The sequence below is a fragment of the Maylandia zebra genome, linkage group LG14, assembly GCF_041146795.1.
Source record: "Maylandia zebra isolate NMK-2024a linkage group LG14, Mzebra_GT3a, whole genome shotgun sequence".
Lineage (NCBI taxonomy): Eukaryota > Metazoa > Chordata > Actinopteri > Cichliformes > Cichlidae > Maylandia > Maylandia zebra.
Genome location: NC_135180.1, coordinates 34022178 through 34041079, shown reverse-complemented (window position 1 = coordinate 34041079; position 18902 = coordinate 34022178). Strand labels below are relative to the sequence as shown.

The window sequence follows — 18902 nt, the reverse complement described above, 5'->3', positions numbered from 1 at the left end:
CAGCCTGAGCCTAAGACAGAAAAACACAACTCAAACATTAAGAAGAAAAAAAAACATACACTCTTACACTCCTACACGGATGGAAACCATGCAAATGCTCACAAAGTTGAAGGACATCCATCACCTTCTTTTATGGAAATTTTGTTAAACTTGCTGTTAATGGATATGAAAACAATTAGCAAATTAATTACTTGTGTTTATAAAAGCATGCTTTATAAATCTTCATCAAATCAAGTCCAAATCCTGAGAAATTTGCATCATAAGTCAGAGGGGGTATATATTCATTGGAAAAACCTCAGACAGACACTCTTGGCCTCTGCAGCTGAGATCAACCACTATTTAATTAGAGGCGCTCTCCTTTGTCAAAACAGTACACATATGCATTCAAAATCACCAAAGCAAATTTGAGCCTTTATCAATATTGGCATTTTGGTTTTGGTTGGTATTGGTATTGCAGCACAATTATGAATAACTGAACTATTTCTGGGCCAATACCTGATTCATAATAATATACAACTTACATACTGTGTGAAGCCTGCACTCAGAAAGGTAGTGTTCAGCGGATAGAATTTGAGAGAATACTGCAGGAAAGAAATGGTATCTGTGAATACAAAGGGTAATGGTCAAACAATTATGAAGGCTGCTAGTATGGAAGTGAGAGGTCAAGGCAAAAAAGAAGAATGCAAGTTATTTGTTTAGGGCTTATAAGCAGGATAGGCAATTTGGCGAAGGTCACTCTCCTCATCCTCTGTATGGTTTTCTTGATACAGAGAAGCATGGTGGTGAGCCACTGGGCCAACTGAGAAATGGTGTCAAATTCTTCTATTTTGTATAGTATGTTATTGTATTTTATCTTTTCCTATTCTGTAGTGTTTTTCTTAATTTTTACTGCTCTTGACTTGTACTTTTGTTTTTAACTTAGCTTTTGAAACAAATTAGTTTGACTTTCATTCGGCCTGCACTACACCACATAAATGCAATTTTAAGTATAATTGTACTATTATTTCTTTGTTCTGCCCGCAATGCGGTTTTATTGTAAAGCACTTTGATGTACAGTAGTCTTTTAAATGTGCTATATAAATAAACTTTGACTTGACTTGACTGGCTACCTCCCTGCACTTTTTTGGGGGGGAGGTAACAATGTTTAAAACAATAACAATAATAATATTTATATTTATAACAAGGTGCGATAATAATGAATGTGCAATAATAACAGTGTGCAATACACATACTCTTCTTCTTCTTCTTCTTCTTCTTCTTTTTACTAAGTTAATATACTGTGTTGTGTTGTTTGTGTTGCGTTGTGATGTATCATATGGTGTCGTGTTGTGTTATATGTAGTGCTGACATAGGACAGTTTTACAATCTCATTGTACTATTGTACTATGTATGACTGTGCAATGACAATAAAGGTTTATCTTATCTTGTCTCATCGGTATGGATGCTGATAAAGCATCCATACTGTAGTATTGTTCTTCAAATCTTTATTATTTATTAATTTGTTTATTATATCATTTATTTGATCCATTTGCAAAGGCAAATTAAACTCCCTCAAAAACAACTTATTTTTGTATACATTTCAGATAAAAATAGGTTTGTTTCTCCGTGTTGACATCTGGTCTGGACGTCATTATAGGACGGAGTAAACCCACTGTCAAAAGCAAAAAGCATTGAAGCACTGCACATACTGGTGACAATAAAAGGGAGTAGAAACTGACCAAACTTATTTAGCGTCAGCGGACCGGTTTGACAACCTTTCATATGATCACTATGTAGTGACATCAGGGTACTGATTCAAATACACATTTCAGTCAAGGTACACTCACAGACAAATCTAACCCACTGTACTCATTGCCATTCCCATAATATTGCTTACTTTATGTGCTACTAGACAAAAACACGTATAAGGAAGAAACAGAAATCTTCTCAGAGAAATCCTCTTTTTATCCTTCCTTAGGTCCTCAGTGTGTCACAACTTGATTGTGCCCCTCCAGTTTCTACACCTGCTCAGCCTCCACCTTCATACAACAGTTTACGTAGCAGTGATTGATAATCCTGGAAGGCAGCTTTTATAGCCTCTACCACCATACAACAGAGTTGGACAGCATGTGGCATAGGCGGATTGTTGTAGCAACTCAGTAACAACCAGAACATTTTTACCACCGGGGGTTTCACATCAACAAGTTTTTCTCCCATAGTCAACCACACGCGACAACAATGTGCAGACCCTCCAGTTGACCCCTCGAATGTTAATGGCTCAGGTGGCAGTGGCTACTGAACAGCCCATTCTGGTTTTTAGACTTTGGTTAGTGCCACAAATTTAAAAGTCATGATTCATTTGCCGCACCCAAAGGACTCAAGCAAGACAATGTTACCTGCAGAGAATTTAACCCTCCATCCTGTCTGCCACACAGCGCACCAAGATAAAAATAAATAAAATAGCACAAAGTTAAAGTCTACAACAAAATGGATTATCTAAAGCAAAAGAGCTCATTGTTTCATTTACACTAAATGGTGCATAACCTTGGCTTTGTTATAGTTTTCCTACAAAGATTACACTTATTTCCTTTTTCTAAAGGCATGTAGTTGGAATCCACATAGTTGTGAGATGGAGGGTTGTGTTCCATGGCTGCTTTCAGTAGGACTATCAACTACCTTGCTTATGTAGACAAGACAATACCCAGTGAGATGTCATCATGAAAATATGGTGTTCTCATCAGTTTCATGCTTTACAGGTGAGGATTAAACATGCCTAGTGTTATCACTGGCAGATTAGTGGATAATCAAAGAACTGAGGTGATATGGGCATAGTTAAATCAAGTGGTTTAATTTATTTTTTCATTATTATTGCTTTTTCAATTTTATGGAGAGACATTGCTTATTAGATTCATTTAATGAGCTCCATGTATTTTGTCATCATTATATCTTTTTGCCCTGGATTCAAATAGCTGTGAAAGAACTTTGGAACCAGTGGAATAACCAGACTTTCAACAGAAGGAGGGCAAAACCTTCTTCAGCTGTGACAAATAGACATACTCAACATACAACCTAAATATGATTGGTATTTGTTGGTGTATGAAGGTAACTGAAGATTATAAAAGGTTACACACCAATTGCATTTGAACAATCTCTCTAAAGTTAGAAACGTCCTTTCTGGGCTCGACTGTTTTAATTCATTATTATTTCAATTCAATTCAATTTTATTTATATAGCGCCAAATCACAACAACAGTCACCTCAAGGTGCTTTATATTGTAAGGTAGACCCTACAATAATGCATACAGAGAAAAAAAACCAACAATCATATGACCCCCTATGAGCAAGCACTTTGGTGACAGTGGGAAGGAAAAACTACCTTTAAACAGGAAGAAATCTCCGGCAGAACCAGAACCACTGAAAAGGAAATACACAGTGCATCATGGAAATCCCCCAGCAGTCTACATCTATTGCAGCATAACTAAGGGAAGATTCAGGGTCACCTGGTCCAGCCCTAACTTTATGCTTTAGCAAAAAGGAAAGTTTTAAGCCTAATCTTAAAAATAGAGATAGTGTCTGTCTCCCGAATCCAAACTGGAAGCTGGTTCCATATAAGAGGGGCCTGAAAACTGAAGGCTCTCCCTCCCATTCTACTTTTAAACACTCTAGGAACAACAGCTCTCTGACTTTAGACTTGTGGTTCCTAGGGTATTTAAAAGTAGATTGGGGTTCAGAGGCTTCCACCTTTAAGTCCGTCTTATGAGGAACCTGCTCCCAGTTTGGGTTCTGGAGGCAGACACCCTCTCTACTTTTAAGATTAGGCTTGAAACTTTCCTTTTTGATCAAGCATAGGGTTAGGGCTGGATTAAGTGACCCTGAATAATAATAATAATAATAATAATAATGGTTTGGATTTATATAGCGCTTTTCAAGGCACCCAAAGCGCTTTACAATGCCACTATTCATTCACTCTCACATTCACACACTGGTGGAGGCAAGCTACGGTTGTAGCCACAGCTGCCCTGGGGCAGACTGACAGAAGCGGTTCAGCGAGAAAAACCTGCCTAAAACTACATTCTCTCTTTTTTTTTTTTCTTTTTGTTTTCCGTGAGGGGTGGGGACAACTCTGGTGTCCAGCCGTGAATTTTTAGCCAAAGCTTGGCCTGTCTTCTGCTGCCGTACTCAGGTTTCCAGGTTAAGAAAAAACACCTGTATGAAGACACTAAACATACATTTAGTATTTGTATAAACATAACTGCCTAAATTATTGAACTGAACCAAGGATCAGTTGAAGACCTTATAAATCCTGCTTCATTTCCCGTATTTATCACTCACTCCTAGTCTTGAGGAGGGTGGATTTAACTCTTTACTAACTTTAAACCCCACAAGTAAAAATTTCATATGTTCTTGACTGCAAACACAAAAACTGCTTGATGTTATTACTAATCATTTTCCTCCACAACACTCCAAATCCTGTTCTCTCTTGTGTCCAGCAGGGGAATAAGGTGACCTCTACTCTCACTGCTTCCCCAGTCAGAGACAATATCTCACTCACACTTCCACACTTTATTGTTTTCCCTTTTTCTTGACTATTATTATTTCACAGAAAATCAACTGACCTACTTCTCCTTCCTCTTCTGTCATGCAGAAAGTCACACACACACAGCACTCGGCCCCCACCTTGTCTTTCTCTCACAGACACACCTACACACACACACACTCTAATCGTCCTTTCACAACAAAACTTCACAAACGTCCACTGCAACAGTTTTAAGCACGCAAAGCCAGCGAAAATTCACTCTCACATTCACTTCCCTAACAACTACAAAGTTTTCACATAGAAAAATAATCCAGACAATCTACCATGCACCGTTTTCCCTCCTTATACGAGAGACTCAACCAACTTTTAAAAGCTTTATTTACACAACATCAAATGAAGCACAGATCTCTGCCTTTTCCAGGTAGAGAAGAAATACGACCCAACTAAAAAATCTCCCAGCAATCACACAAAGTTCTCAAATCAAATCGTTTTTTCACACTCTGGATCCACACAGAAGAAATTCAACAACACAAGACAGTTTATACAATTTACACTTTTAAATGCACACACACACACGGGTAATTTATATACAATATACACACGGGCCCGCATAGACGTCATATGCTAGAAGAGGTTACACCTAACTTTTTGACTAATTTAAAAGCACCTATAGCCCAGGCCTAGCCTTGCTGGTCAATACACACCTCGGGAACGCCCTCCCGATAGCGCTCGAATTCCTAAGAAAACACCATATGCCAGAACAACTTTATCACACTTCTCTATTTCTCTGCTGGTGTTCCTAAAGTTTTGACTAATTTAAAAGCATCTTTCAGCCCAGAGCCCGGCTCTTGCTGATCAATTACCGTTTCAAGTACGCCGCCTTGAAGAACGGTCAAATTACTAAATTCTAATTACTTTTAAAACTACTTCCCCGCCAGGAAAACACGGAGCTCCACCGGCCACGTGACACATCACAGTTCACGCTTTTGGCTTTACTTAAAGCTCAGTGTGCCCAACGTTTAGATAGGATGCAGCCAGGTCTAACCTTCTTAATCAATCAATGCAGTAGAAGGCAATCACTCATAGATTACCTGGCCAATTAACCGGGAGTCCCAAGTCCCCAGCGGGAGGCCAAAACCGGGCTAGAACCTAACCACGCGTCCGGGATCAGGTGTCAGCGCCACCTGCTGAACAAACTGCATTCTTAGAGAGCCTAGCTTCTCAGTCCTCAACGAATTTACTTTTTTTTAAAAGCCTCACGGTGAGCTCTCAGCCCCCCCGTTTAATTATCTGAAGCCCGAGACCGTCTCTGCTACCCACTTAAAACCAAATTATCCCTACACTACCGATTGACTGGCTGGCATTCCCAGTCAACCCACATTTAACCTCTTAAACCGTATCTATTTGTTTCCACACACCTTAAACCGTATTAACTTAAACACATAACTTCTTAACTCAAAATTCACCCCCAAAATGAACAGCAATGAATTTAGTCAGACTAATATACCCTATTTTAAACCTAATTAGTCAAGATCACTATGGACCAACGCCAGAAGCCCAGACTGAGTGAATATTATTTAATTAAATTTAGTTTTAACTTCCAATATAGCGCCTTTGGATAAAAATCAACAGGTGGCACTCACCTTTTCTTATGTCGCCTGGCGTCACTCAGATAGGCTGCTGGCCCCCGCCCCTGTTTGTCACCCACACGATAGCTGCAAGCTCCCCTTTCTCTGTATTAATCTAGGGTCTCTACTTTACAAATAATACTTCATATAGCACCTTGAGGAGACTGCTGTTGTGTTTGGTGCTATGCAAATAAAATTTAATTGAATGATCTTTCATTTCAGGGTGGCACAGTGGTTAACACTGTTGCCTCACAGCAAGAATGTCCTGAGTTTGACTCTACTATCTGGTCGGGACCTTTCTGTGTGCAGTTTGCATGTTCTCCCCTGTGTTTGTGCGAGTTTGCTCTGGGTACTCCAGCTTCCTCCCACAGTCCAAAGACACGCAATTAGTGGGGTTAGGTTAGTTTGTTATTCTATATTGCCCATAGGTGTAAATGTGAGTGCATATGTTTGTTACCCTGGTGACCTCTCCAGGGTGCACCCTGCCTCTCACCCTATGGCAGCTGCAATAGGCTCCTTAGGCTCATATTATTTAAAACGTACAGCGTTTAGCATTCAGCTCTCTGTACTGAAGGTTGCTAAGCAAACAAATCCACAAAAACAAAAGCAGATCACATTTCTTTTTTTTTCTTATTTCAGACATGCACTGAAGAAACTGGAACTGAAGACAGGGGTTTCTTTCCAATTTAAAATAAGGAAGATTCTCAGATCATCCATCCTTTTCTCCACAGTGTTAGAAACATTGTAATAAAACTTGGATTTTTATTTATTCTTAAGAGCTTGAAAAGAAGGCAACTGGACTTCTTCAGTAAAACATCTTTATTTAAAAAAAAAAAAAAAAAGTCCATTCACATTCTTTTCAAGCCTAAAACTACTATGACTGAGGATTAAACAGGTTACGCTGCCACCACCTTTGTAAAACCGATCTGGTGTTCAGAGGACAAGAATTTATGAGCAACATTAGCTTTTAAAACAATCTTTATTTGAAATCAAGTGCATCAAGTTATTATTAAAAAAATAAATAAATAAATAAAATGAACCTTGCCTTTAGTAAGAAATCCACAATTTACAGGTCAGGTGAACAGAACCCTTATTCTGCCTCAGCCCAACAAAACTCTTCCGGTTGTCTCTTCTCCCCCTGCTCAGCTTTTCTTCGTGAGTGCTTCTTTGTCCCTCCCCACACAGGTAACAACAACAACCCTCAGCCCAAAGTGTAGCTTTGTGGACTACATTTTGTCTACTCCTGCCATCACCAGTCACCACAGTGTGATTGGCGTCTCCAAGCGAGATCGAATTTCATCCCCAAAATACAGAACAATAAAATTTGCTGTCGTCTTGAAAAGAACTCCACCTGCAGAAAGGCACGACTTAGTACACCCATACAGGTCCTGTAAAACAGTCAAAATCTTTTCGTGATCGTCTTTCTCCTCTGGAAGCCAATATGTAGTCTCTTCTCTGGGCTTGCCTTCTAGATGATCATAGATCAGGGCTGCCCAATCCCAGTCCTCGAGAGCTACTATCCTGCAGCTTTTAGATGCATCCCTAATCCAACACAGCTGAATCAAATGGTTTGATTACCTCTTCAGCATGCCATCATGTTTGGCAAAGGCCTGATAACAAGCCATTCATTTGATTCGGGTGTGTGGGAACAAGGATGCATCTAAAAGCTGCAGGACGGTAGCTCTCGAGGACCGGGATTGGGCACCCCTGTCATAGATGAAAAGGGCTTAGTGAAAGATGTCGTACCCTCAAACAGGCCTGCACCTCTTCCACCCACGCGGCAATACCTATACCAGTCTTACCATTGAACCATGGGCAGTTCCTCTCCCAAGGAAGATAAATCAGTCTCTCAGTCACAGGAGCTGAAACAGCAGAATACCCATGGGTGGATGAACCTGGGGAATTCCACCTTACGTGCCTAGCCCCATGACAAGCGGCCGCACCTCCACTAAAGCAATAAAACATAAAACAAATCAGTAAAAGAGATAAATGAAACAGATACACCCTAAGGTACAGTTCTTTACAAAAAGCATGATTAAAATATATCAAACAATTCAGAGTAAAATACCATAAAACCAGGAGTCAGTCAAGGCCAGTCCATACATGTTTGTAAAATGACAACAAGGCTACAGCAGCAGCAGCAGTGTGGCACAATCCTGTAATAAAACAGAGGGAAGCAGTTGCCAAAGTCCACCCTACTATATGCCACATAATAAACGCAACAGTCCCACTTACTACTCTCTAAAGGGCAATACTAAAATGAGCAGCTTTCCTGAAGAAATCAAACCGCTCTTGGTCACCTTGGATGGGAAAAGAATTCCAAATGCCTCGTGTGGTAATGAAGCACAGCTGTTTCTTATAAGGCCTCCAATTATCAACTGGGAAGGTGTGGATGTTAGTGCTGCATTCACGGACATCACGTAAAATCCTACCTATATCTACTTCACTACATCTCCAAAAGTTGATTCTGTTCATCTGGACGTAGCGTTTTGTGGGAGAAACGTTTCGTCGTCACGTTTTCGCTATGTCCAGATGAACAGAATCAACTTTTGGAGATTTACTTACCTGGATGATTGAGCATGCATCAAGACTACTTCACTACAGTAACACTGGATGCAGATGAGCCGTCCTAGCTCCCCCAAGCGACGAAGATATGAGAGTTTCAGGAGATGATGAAAAATAGTTTTCATAAGCCCACTAGGCTCATGATTGTAATAAAAATATTTGTATAAGAGACTGAACATATATATAAATGTGTACATTAAAATACATGTATATGTGATCTTAATATAACAATGTCTGAATGCATTAAAATACTGTATATAATATACTATATATAGTATTTTTATTGTCGCAAAATATGTATTTGAAAGAAGAATGTACATGAAAGAATTAATTTGGGCTTGCACGGCCATTCACGTGCAGCTGTAGCGTGCTGAGATACACCTGGGAACACCTTTGTTCTCTTGTGTTTAATTAGAAGCCAAAAAACAAACAACGGAAAAACGTCTCGAGGAGTTGGGGGGAGGACGCAAACAAATCAAAATCAGGTGGACTTCTTTTTATTCTTACTTTCTCGATAGGGTTTGCACTGACTTTTTACACCTGAGCGGAAGATAAAAAACATTTTAAAAAGTCAAACCGATAACAAATGAGTTGCATCTAAAGTGAAGAAAAATAATAACCCGATTACTGTAAAGCAAGAGAAAAATTCAAAATAGTTTCCAAGTGTCCTCGGGTATCGAAAACTAATCCGGAGCGCAAAACCTTATTTCGCGTTTCAACAGAAAGCGAGAAATGCCACAGGTGCAGCCTTCCCAAAGGTGGAAACCACGCCCACGATGCGCTATTGAGACAAGTTTATTTAAACGTTTGACAGGAAACATCACAAATTATTTAAGACTAATTGTTCACTGACAAAATCATCAGGGTACATGAGCACAGTGTACAAAGCTCTTTTTCTCCCCCCAATTATGTATTGCATCTCTGCAGGCGTTAAAAACTGTTTATTTTTTCAGCCTGGTTACTTAAGACAAGAAAACACAAATCAAAGATTAAGAAAGAAAAACAAAACAAAAAACACACACACTCTCTCTCTTACACTCCTACACAGGTGGAAAACAGCTGTTTTACATTTCTCATGTATTCCAAACCATGCAAATGTTCACAGAGGTGAAGGGCATCTATCACCTTTTATGGAATAAAAGCACTTTTAATGGAAGTGATGACAACAATTAGCAAATTAATTACTTGTGCTTATAAAAGCATGTTTTATAAATCTTCATCAAATCAAGTCCAAATCCTGAGAAATTTGCGTCATAAGGCAGAGGGGGTATATATTCAATGGAAAAACCTCAGATCGACACTCTTGGCCTCTGCAGCTGAGATCTAGCACTGTTTAATTAGAGGCGCTCTCCTTTGTCAAAATAGTACACATACGCATTCAAAATCACCAAAGCAAATTTGAGTGCCTTTATCAATATTGGCATTTTGGTTAGTTTATTCTAAAGCACATTTTAGAAATATATATAGATATAGTTGCTTGAAGTGTTAGTGAGTTTGTGTCCTCTCATTTGTTCTCATTGAAATGAAGATAAAAATAAAACCTGTATTATACAATTGTGCTGGTATGAGTTTTTGGTATTGCAGCCCAATTATGAACAGCTGAACTATTTCTGGGCCAATACCTGATTAATAATAATATACAATTTACATACTGTGTGAAGCCTGCACTCAGAAGGGTAGTGTTCATACCTAAAAGGACCATCATTTTTGGAGTACTGTATTGAATTTGAGAGAATACTGCAGGAAAGAAATGGTATCTGTGAATACAAGGGCTAATGGTCAAACAATTAACAATGCTGCTAAATGGAAGTGAGAGGCTCAAGGCAAAAAAACAAGGATGCAAGTCATTTTTTTAGGACTTAAAGAATAACAGGAGAGGCAAGTCAGCGAAGGTCACTCTCCTCATCCTGTATGGTTTTCTTGATACGGAGAAGCATGGTGGTGAGCCACTGGTCCAACCGAGAAATGGTGTCAAATTCCTTCACCTGAGAAAGTAAGTATTAACACTTTTAATCCAGTTGCTATTAAACAATACTAAAATGAAGTATTTTTTTTCCAACTGCATAAATGTACCTGTTGAGGCTTCAACAGTTTGGATTAAGAAAGCAATCTTTCAGATACAGACATCTGAAAAGTTTTCACAGCGTTTCACTTGTTCCACAATTCATCTAGTTTCAGCCCTACTGCAAATGGATTCAATTCATTTTTCACCTCCAATTCTATACAAAACAGCCCATAATAACAAAGAGGGCGGGGGGGGGGGGGGGGGGGGGGGGGGGGGGGAGAAGCTAAGTAGAGCTACTACTCCTCAGAAAAGAACAAAACAGCCCATCTGGAATTTGTCAAAATCCACTGAAGGATTCTCAGATCTCAAGAAATTAAGCAAAGAATGTGAATACTTATGAACATGTTCTATTTTTGTTTTGCTTTTATTTTTAATGCATTTAAAAGAATTTTAATGAAACTTTTTCCCCACTTTGTCATTTTGGGAGATTTGTGTGTAGAATTGAGGTAAAAATTAATTTAATACATTTTGAAAAAAAATAAAAAGGCTTAAAAAAGGTAAGCTCTGTAAATATATTTCAGATGTCTGTACAAGAAAGAAGAAACTGACACAGCAACTATTTACTGTCAGAGGACTGTTCTAATAACACTTGATTTGATCACTATGTAGTGATATTGTAAGGTACTGATGCAAATCGATATTTCAGTCATGGGACACATACAGAAAAATCTGACCTACTATTCTCATTTCCATCGCTATAATATTACTGCTGGACTCCAGTAGATTTTTGGGGGGAAATGGCTTCAATGAATGCACAAACCACTCATTATGCAATCCAATTTCAACAATTTGGATCACAAAATCATGAACAGAAAAGCCTACACAATCTGTTGTCCACCATCTCAAGGTGGCATGTCTTTCAACCTGGAAACGGAAGCTACAGTCTGCAAACTCTTTCACTGAACTGGTGTCAAGGTAGAATTACAAAAAACGAGAAATAAAAGACAGAAGTAAATTCTACATTTTTGCTACTTCCTCTAGTCTGCTAAAAAAGCAACTGTTTACTCACTGCATCAGTATAGGCATCCACATTCTGCTCTTCCCAGGCATCTAGAAGTTTCTAATTTAGGAAAAAGGAAAAACAAACAAACAGACAAAAAAAAAAAAAAAAAAAAAAAAAGAATCAACCCACTTGAAAACACTTTTCAAGCACAGACACGGCTTACTTTACTTGCTCAACCCAGATGACTAAAAACAAGATTAAACTGAATTTAACCAAATAGGTTTCAATTAAATTTCAAGGTTATGGTCCAGTTATGTTTTCAACATTAGCATGTATATTAAACCCAGGTCAATCGCATGTGATTAACATGAGTTTAATAGAGAGAAAGAGAACAGGAAAACAAAAACAAGCACAATAGTGGAAATAGATGGAAAACAGTCTCTTATGTTAAATGGCACTCCAAGTCTTCATGATTACTGGATGTGTCTGGATGAGCGATTTAGTCCCAAAATTACATCAAAGCCTACCTTCAACAGCTTGCACTCTCTCGAGTCTGAAAAGGCGGGAAACATTTCTTCATACTTCTGCACAGCAAGCTGGGAAAAGGCAGGGAGATTATTAAAATCAAAGGCTTGCATTACAGTGTCTGCATATTATCAGCAGATAAGAGCTGTATGTAATGGCTTACTTTTGCATTAAGATGGTCTACGCAAAAGTGACAAAGCGCAGCTTTGAAAAAGTGATCCTTGGCACTGTATTTCAGGAGCGTACTGTCCATTGCATGGGTTCCAACCTAAAAATAAACAAATAAATCAAAAAGCACAATTTATCTTTACTCTCCAACTGAAGCTCCCGGAGGGATAAAACCTTGAAATAAAAGCTGCTGGGTGGCATTAACTCACCTGTTCGTAGATCTCAATAGCTTTTTGGTACTGCTCCAGCTGAGCTGCATAGGTTGCTACTTTCAGAAGGCACTTGTTTGCTGAACTTTAAAAGGAAAAATCCAGCAATATGTCAGACCACACATTAACTGAAATCGAGGGTCCTAAATTTAAAAGTAACGCTACAGCTGTAAAACAAGACATAATATTAATGTATCAGAAATTTTAGATAGCACCTCATGTGCTCATTTGCAGTTCCATACTTTAATTCTTTGACTCCATTAGAATAGCTTTACATGATTCATAGTTCATTCTTAATTATCTTATACTGGGCACTAGTCCTTTTTTTAAATCGTCTACAATGAGCAGTTTTAGACCAACTTCCTTTTGATGGATTGCCACTCCTGAACAGACAGTTTGACGAACGGGTGGGTGGATGGAGCTGTGTGTCAAATATGACCAGATTAAAAATGCTCTTGTTGTTTGCTCTTGTTGACGTCACACAGAGCCAAATATTAGAAAAAAACTAAAGTCTGAAACAGAGTATTTAGAGCAGTCTGATGCATGAGCTACTTGCTATATGAAAGTAATAGCGAATTTTAGTACAGATGCACATGAGCAGCCAGCATAGTGTCTTTACACATTTACATTCTTTACTTCCCCAAAGGCAAAAGATAACCGTGCTTATTTAAAATAGTTACCTGGTGGATTCTTCACCTCTGTAGTAATCTGCTGCCTGTTCATAATGAGCAATGGCCTGGAAAAGAAATTAGACAAACATATACATGAATTGTAAACAGAGCTTATTATACTGCTGTTTGACAATTAATAAAAAGTAAACATAATAAGGATTTAAATAAAAAGCAAGAAGAAACAGTTTTTGACCCAACCTTGTCAACGTCCACAAGCTCCGTTTCATATATTTCAGCAATGCTGATATGGTGTTTGGCTGCAATGGTGAAACGCCCCTAAAATATGATTTTTTTTTTTTTTTTTGGAAAAAGTAAAAAAAAAAAAAAAAGACAGTGAGAGGAAGCGAGAAATATGAGCTACCCTTTATGTTTTGCATCTGATTTCCTTAAAGATGCTCTTTAGAAATTAAACTGAAAAGAAACTCACCATATCCGTGTAAATCTCAATAGCTCGGTTTAGGCAGTTAATTGCCTCTGTTGAGAAATATATTCAAACAATTATTTTCAGAAAAAGTTTACAATTATTCAGTAAACCAATGTTAGCAAAAAACCCCCCCCAAAAATACATACTACATAATAAAATACAACAAAATTCAACAAATTAGAAGCTATATAAAGGTTCAAGGTGAGTAAATATAGAAGCACCCCACTGTAAAATGAAATTTTTTATTTGGACTCTTCTCCAGTGTATTTGTTCACATTCCCAATTAATAACTATAATATACAGGTTCATTACAAGGCCGATATACTTTAGTTTGTGGCCTTTACTAGGATCAATCAGGATGCCCTTAGTGGTCTTTGTTGAGTACCACAGAAAACATTTAGGGTTTTTTTTTTGTCAGATCCTTATCCATCACCCAATACTATCAGGAAGTTGTCTGATTCTGCCAAAATTCATTCTACCCAATGACAACAATCCCACACAGGAACAAGATGGGCTATGAAATGTGTACTATGATGCAGGACCGAAACGATTCATCGGGTAATTCGAATAACTTGATTGAAAAAAAGAAAAAAAAAAAATCCTTAGTACAAATTCAACAATTTCAATGCCTCATTTAATGTACAGCTCTATTCGTCACCATGTAAACGTGAACACGAGTGTCTCACCCACATTTGCGACTAAAAACAGACCTGCAATACAAATGTATTTAGGGGCAGAGTGAATATGAAATTGAACACTAAACCTACGCAGTCCCCAGTTTTATGACAAAAAGACTGACAACACAACAGCAGCACTGATGCTAGCACAGTTTAACGTGGAGCCGGACTCTGTTCACACACTGCGGAAAAAAAAAAAAAGAGGCAGCATCATTACAGAGATGATGAGCGCTCAGGTGGAGTCAAAGAAAATGTGTTTCTAGTATCCAAAACAGAAGCACTGTTCCAGTAATCGACATTAAAACCTTTACTGGAAAATGTCTGGAAAGAGTCCTTAATGAGAGCACCTGATTAATAAACTGTGACATGAAGAAAAGCAAACTTTGTAGCTGCTCCATCCACTGCCGTTTGTTTTACATGGTGAAAAATCTGCAGTAACAGGGAGAGTCTAAACAGGGGAATGGGGTGTACTAGACCATATTTATTTCATGGCTTTTGTAACATTTTTCAGACTTAAAGTGAAATAATATACAATACTGTGTTAATGAAACTGCATTAATAGTTAAAAATAAACTTTTTTCATTAAACTCTTAGCCACTGCCCTGTGGGTTGTTAGATAGGACACTGAATTATTATTATTAATATTGATTAATGTCTGCACTTTCATAACGCCTTGTTTTCAGCAGTACAAAACTTTGCATCAAAGCACAAGGAAAACTTTAGAATGCAGATATTTAAGTCTCATTAAAAAGGCTTACAGACAAACTCACTACACTACTCACAACTATGAAGTATCGTACGTCAAGTTTTAATGCCACATGATGGCACTCTTTTAATATCTCTAAATCATAACAGATAAAATGAAATAATGAGATTACAATTAACTTTAAAAAAAAAAAAAACAAACAAGAAAATTTGTTTACTCCAATTCTTTTCCGCTTTTCTTTTATTGATGCAGAGCTTATGTGCAGCTGTCATGTGATAAATAAACAGCAGCTAGATGGGTGCTCATTAAATACTTAAATCAAATTAGGATTTATCAAAATTATCATTCTCCTGACATGATTACTAACTTATCTGCAGCCAGTCCTGCAGGTTTGTCAGGTGAAGCAGCTTAAGCTCAATGAGTAATATCATAATAATCAGACACCTCAGTTTATAAAAAGACACGTGGAGCAGAAGGAAAGAAACCTCAACAGCACTGAAGTACTCAAAGAGTACCTGAAACAGGGTCAACGCATGCTCTCATTAATCAGGAATTTGACTGTTTATAGCATTTGTATGAAGTTAAAGATTTAATAAAGTAAATAAAAGATTTAATAACATTTTTAAACCACTTTCACTTTTATTGCTGAAAGCTTTTATATGAAAAGATGTAAAACTTACAAGTGTACTTAATCGATATTATATACCCCAAAGTGATGTAACGTTTACCTTGTGGATCTGCTTTTTTGAAGGCATTTCCAGCATCTATGAAGTTGGTTGCTGCATCATGTTTGCTCTGCATCTGCAGGTGAAGGTGAGCAGCTTGGGAGAATGCATTTCCTGCAGCTATTAAGAAGATAAATTGTTGCATTTTAAAATCACTGAAAAAAAGAAAGAGGCATTCAATACATTTGTTGTGTTGAAATGCGACAATCATCTTACCACACCAATTCTTGGCCATTTTGTACATGTTAGCTGCCCTCACCAACATGTCACAGGCTTCTTCCAGCTTTGAGGAGCCACTGTGTGACAAAACATGTTTTTTCTCTTAATAAGACACCCATCCATTGCAGATTATCACAGGATGATATGAACACTTTACTCAGTAAAATCCCTTTGGAAAGATGTATAATAAGCAGATTTTTTTTCTGTTTAGTATACTTACATGCAAAATTTTAGCACCATAATAAGAACATTTTAAAAGCAATGGGATAAAACTTTATTAATTTTATTATTATTTTTTCCATTTTTTTCCTCATTACTTCACATGTGCAGAAGACTGCCTTCTGAAATTTTCAGGGCTGACAAACATATTTAAGCTCCGTTTCAAAACAGTGACCAAATCAATTTTGAAATCCACTCTCACACCCAAGTCTCACAATCTAAAGCCAAAATCTAATTTTTGCCCATAAGGATCATGGGATATGTTATAATTTAAATAGTACAATTGCACCAACTGAATGCCTATGACATAGAAGAAGAGGAGCAAGGATTGGCATGCGAAATATTTGATCTACCTTTTTTTTTTTTTTTATAAGTCACTGGTCGAAACAAGTTATAGCGGTCCTTTTCCCAGCCGGCACTCACTGATTTTTCATTCAGTGTGCAATCCTTTAAACTTTAAGTTACTATTTAATAGTGAGTAAAGGTTTGTAAAACCGTATACAAGTACAAATATAAAAGTGTTGACTTTGCTTGTGATTTCAGTCCCATTATCCACACACAACTATCTTGACAATTAAATTTTCGCCACAAACCTCTCGCGGATTGTACAGCCTCATACATAACACGTAGCCTTTAACCTTGCACGTGAGCTCCTGCTACATTAACCTGCATTTAGGTTGTTATATGCAAAGCCGGTTGTCCAGGTTAGTGAGAGCTAGTCTTACAGGAACATTCGCTACATCACAAGTGCGCTTTCTTCTTTTGCTGTAAACAAATGTGAATGACACGTGATTTGGACAGAGTGACCTTCCGAAAATTGCCCAACAGACGGCGCTATAGGGAAAGCGCTGCCTTTACAATTAAGTGAAATTATCTTGAATTGTTAAACAATTCAGCTTTGGATTCAACTGAAGCTATTTCTAGCATGAAAGCTGCCTTAAAGCAGAGTCTAAAATAAGCAACTACCGACTATTTCGAGCTATCTTTCACACTAAACGCTTTCCAGATATACGACGAGCCGAGATAAGCTAGATATGCTAAACGACAGCCTTGAAAATAACCGCTTAACACTAACTACAACTTATAAAAGCAACCGACAATTATTTAAAATCGTTTTGTCCTGGCTTTTAACCCTTGTGGTCAGCTTCCAACCTTCCGCATAGCTGTCTCCTTTAGCCGAACGTTAACGTTAGCTAGCTGACAGACTCACCCAAACAACGCTCCAAAAAATGACTGAGACGATTTCATTTTCTTTTCAGCCTCGGCCATCAAAGCATTTGCTTCCTTTTCTTTTCCGCTGTTATCCATTTTCAGGCAATCGGTCTGTTTCTGAGAGAGAACGAATAAATGTAAAAGTCAACAAACTCGCTAACCACTGCTAGTGGCTGCAGGCTTGCCTTGTCACATCACCAGCCGCAAAGTAACCGTCACCTCTGTCACGTGACACCGGAGAACCGACGCACTACTGTTTCTGCTGCTGGTGCATTCAAGTACTCTTTTGCTATCCAGTATACTAGTCATATCTGGTAACCGTTAAAAGTTAAAACAAAAAAGTTACATTTTAATCTTCGTATGGTTTTAGTGTAGTTATTGACTTTGTTTCAGTGAACTGAGCTGTCCTTTCTCTAACTTTGCTAATAAGTCATTCTAATTTTGTATTTAAACTTTTACGTGTCTTTGTGATTCGAGTCTATTTTTGTAGGGAGTTGTAGTTTTTGTGTCCGATATGGAACTCTTTGTACTTGATGTGTTTCTTTTTACAGTCATTATTGCTTCTGGTTTTTGTTTGTTTGTTTGTTTTTACCAATAGTGGTTCTGGAATATCTGTTTATTGTCTGGTATGAGCTGGTATGAAAATCTAGAACTGGGTTATCCCATAGTCTATCCAGCTAACCAGCTAACAACTACTTCTAGTATTTCTAATCACCAGTAATGTAAAGGAGAACACATCACAGCTGTACAGAGACTGCTGTAAAGTTAAGTGGTGTCATAACAGTAAATTTCTATTCATAAAACACAACCCTTAAAATGTATTAAATAGCCTCCTTCATTTTCTCTTTTGACTATAACTCAAACACAGTATGAATACAAAATATGCATATGTAATCACAAATAGTTACATCCACAAGCTATAATATCCAGCACAATGGTTCTTGGTTTGTGATCAGCCTAAGAATAAATCGATGGATGGATAGTCAGTTCATTAGAACTGCATGTAACGTTACATGTTAATGGGTATTAACACAGTAAAGTGTTAAAGTGATATCACGTGGTACTTCTCATAGTTTGCATATACCACTGATTTCTTAAATATGTTTTTAAAAATTTTAACAAAGAACAATCAAACAGTTCAACATACACAAAGCAACACCACCCTCTTCCCCCCACAAACACACATCCACACCCACACACCTGACAGTTTTACTACACAGCAAGACAATCAAGGCTTATTTAGAAAAATAAACAAATACATGAATAAAAAGAAACATAATTATAATGGTGTTAATGAGTAATTAAGTAAAACAAGGAAAAATAAAAACAGTTAACTGTTCCCCACAAATTCAAGTGCACTGCATGCATGTCTTTTCAGTGTAATCAGTCAGCAACTGCCATCAAGTTGTAACAGAGTTGAGGTTATTTTCC

General features: G+C 37.7%; 1 protein-coding gene and 1 long non-coding RNA gene across 2 annotated transcripts; both read right to left on the bottom strand.

The window, feature by feature from the left end:
• Positions 1–7103: 7103 nt before the first annotated feature.
• On the bottom strand, positions 7104–8487 carry LOC112435978 (uncharacterized). The gene is made up of 3 exons (XR_003024844.2): positions 8379–8487; positions 7946–8091; positions 7104–7611 (listed from the first exon to the last, which is right to left on the bottom strand). It is a non-coding gene; the product is annotated as an uncharacterized LOC112435978 (long non-coding RNA).
• A 1000-nt stretch (positions 8488–9487) lies between these two features.
• napab (N-ethylmaleimide-sensitive factor attachment protein, alpha b) lies at positions 9488–17708 on the bottom strand. Its single transcript, XM_024804977.2, has 11 exons — positions 17470–17708; positions 16038–16117; positions 15825–15941; positions 13717–13763; positions 13488–13565; positions 13299–13354; positions 12619–12703; positions 12405–12509; positions 12244–12312; positions 11783–11833; positions 9488–10693 (listed from the first exon to the last, which is right to left on the bottom strand). The coding sequence occupies exons 1-11, from the start codon at positions 17565–17567 to the stop codon at positions 10592–10594; spliced, it is 888 nt and encodes a 295-aa protein (XP_024660745.1). The 5' UTR covers positions 17568–17708; the 3' UTR covers positions 9488–10591.
• Positions 17709–18902: the final 1194 nt, after the last annotated feature.

Coding starts and splice junctions, on each gene's coding strand:
- napab (XM_024804977.2), bottom strand. CDS start 17,567: ATGGATAACAGCGGAAAAGAAAAGGAAGCAAATGCTTTGATGGCCGAG. Junction 13,355..13,487: donor AGCTTGTGGACGTTGACAAG/GTTGGGTCAAAA, acceptor TTTCTTTTCCAG/GCCATTGCTCATTATGAACA. Junction 12,704..13,298: donor AGAGGTGAAGAATCCACCAG/GTAACTATTTTA, acceptor TTCCTTTTAAAG/TTCAGCAAACAAGTGCCTTC.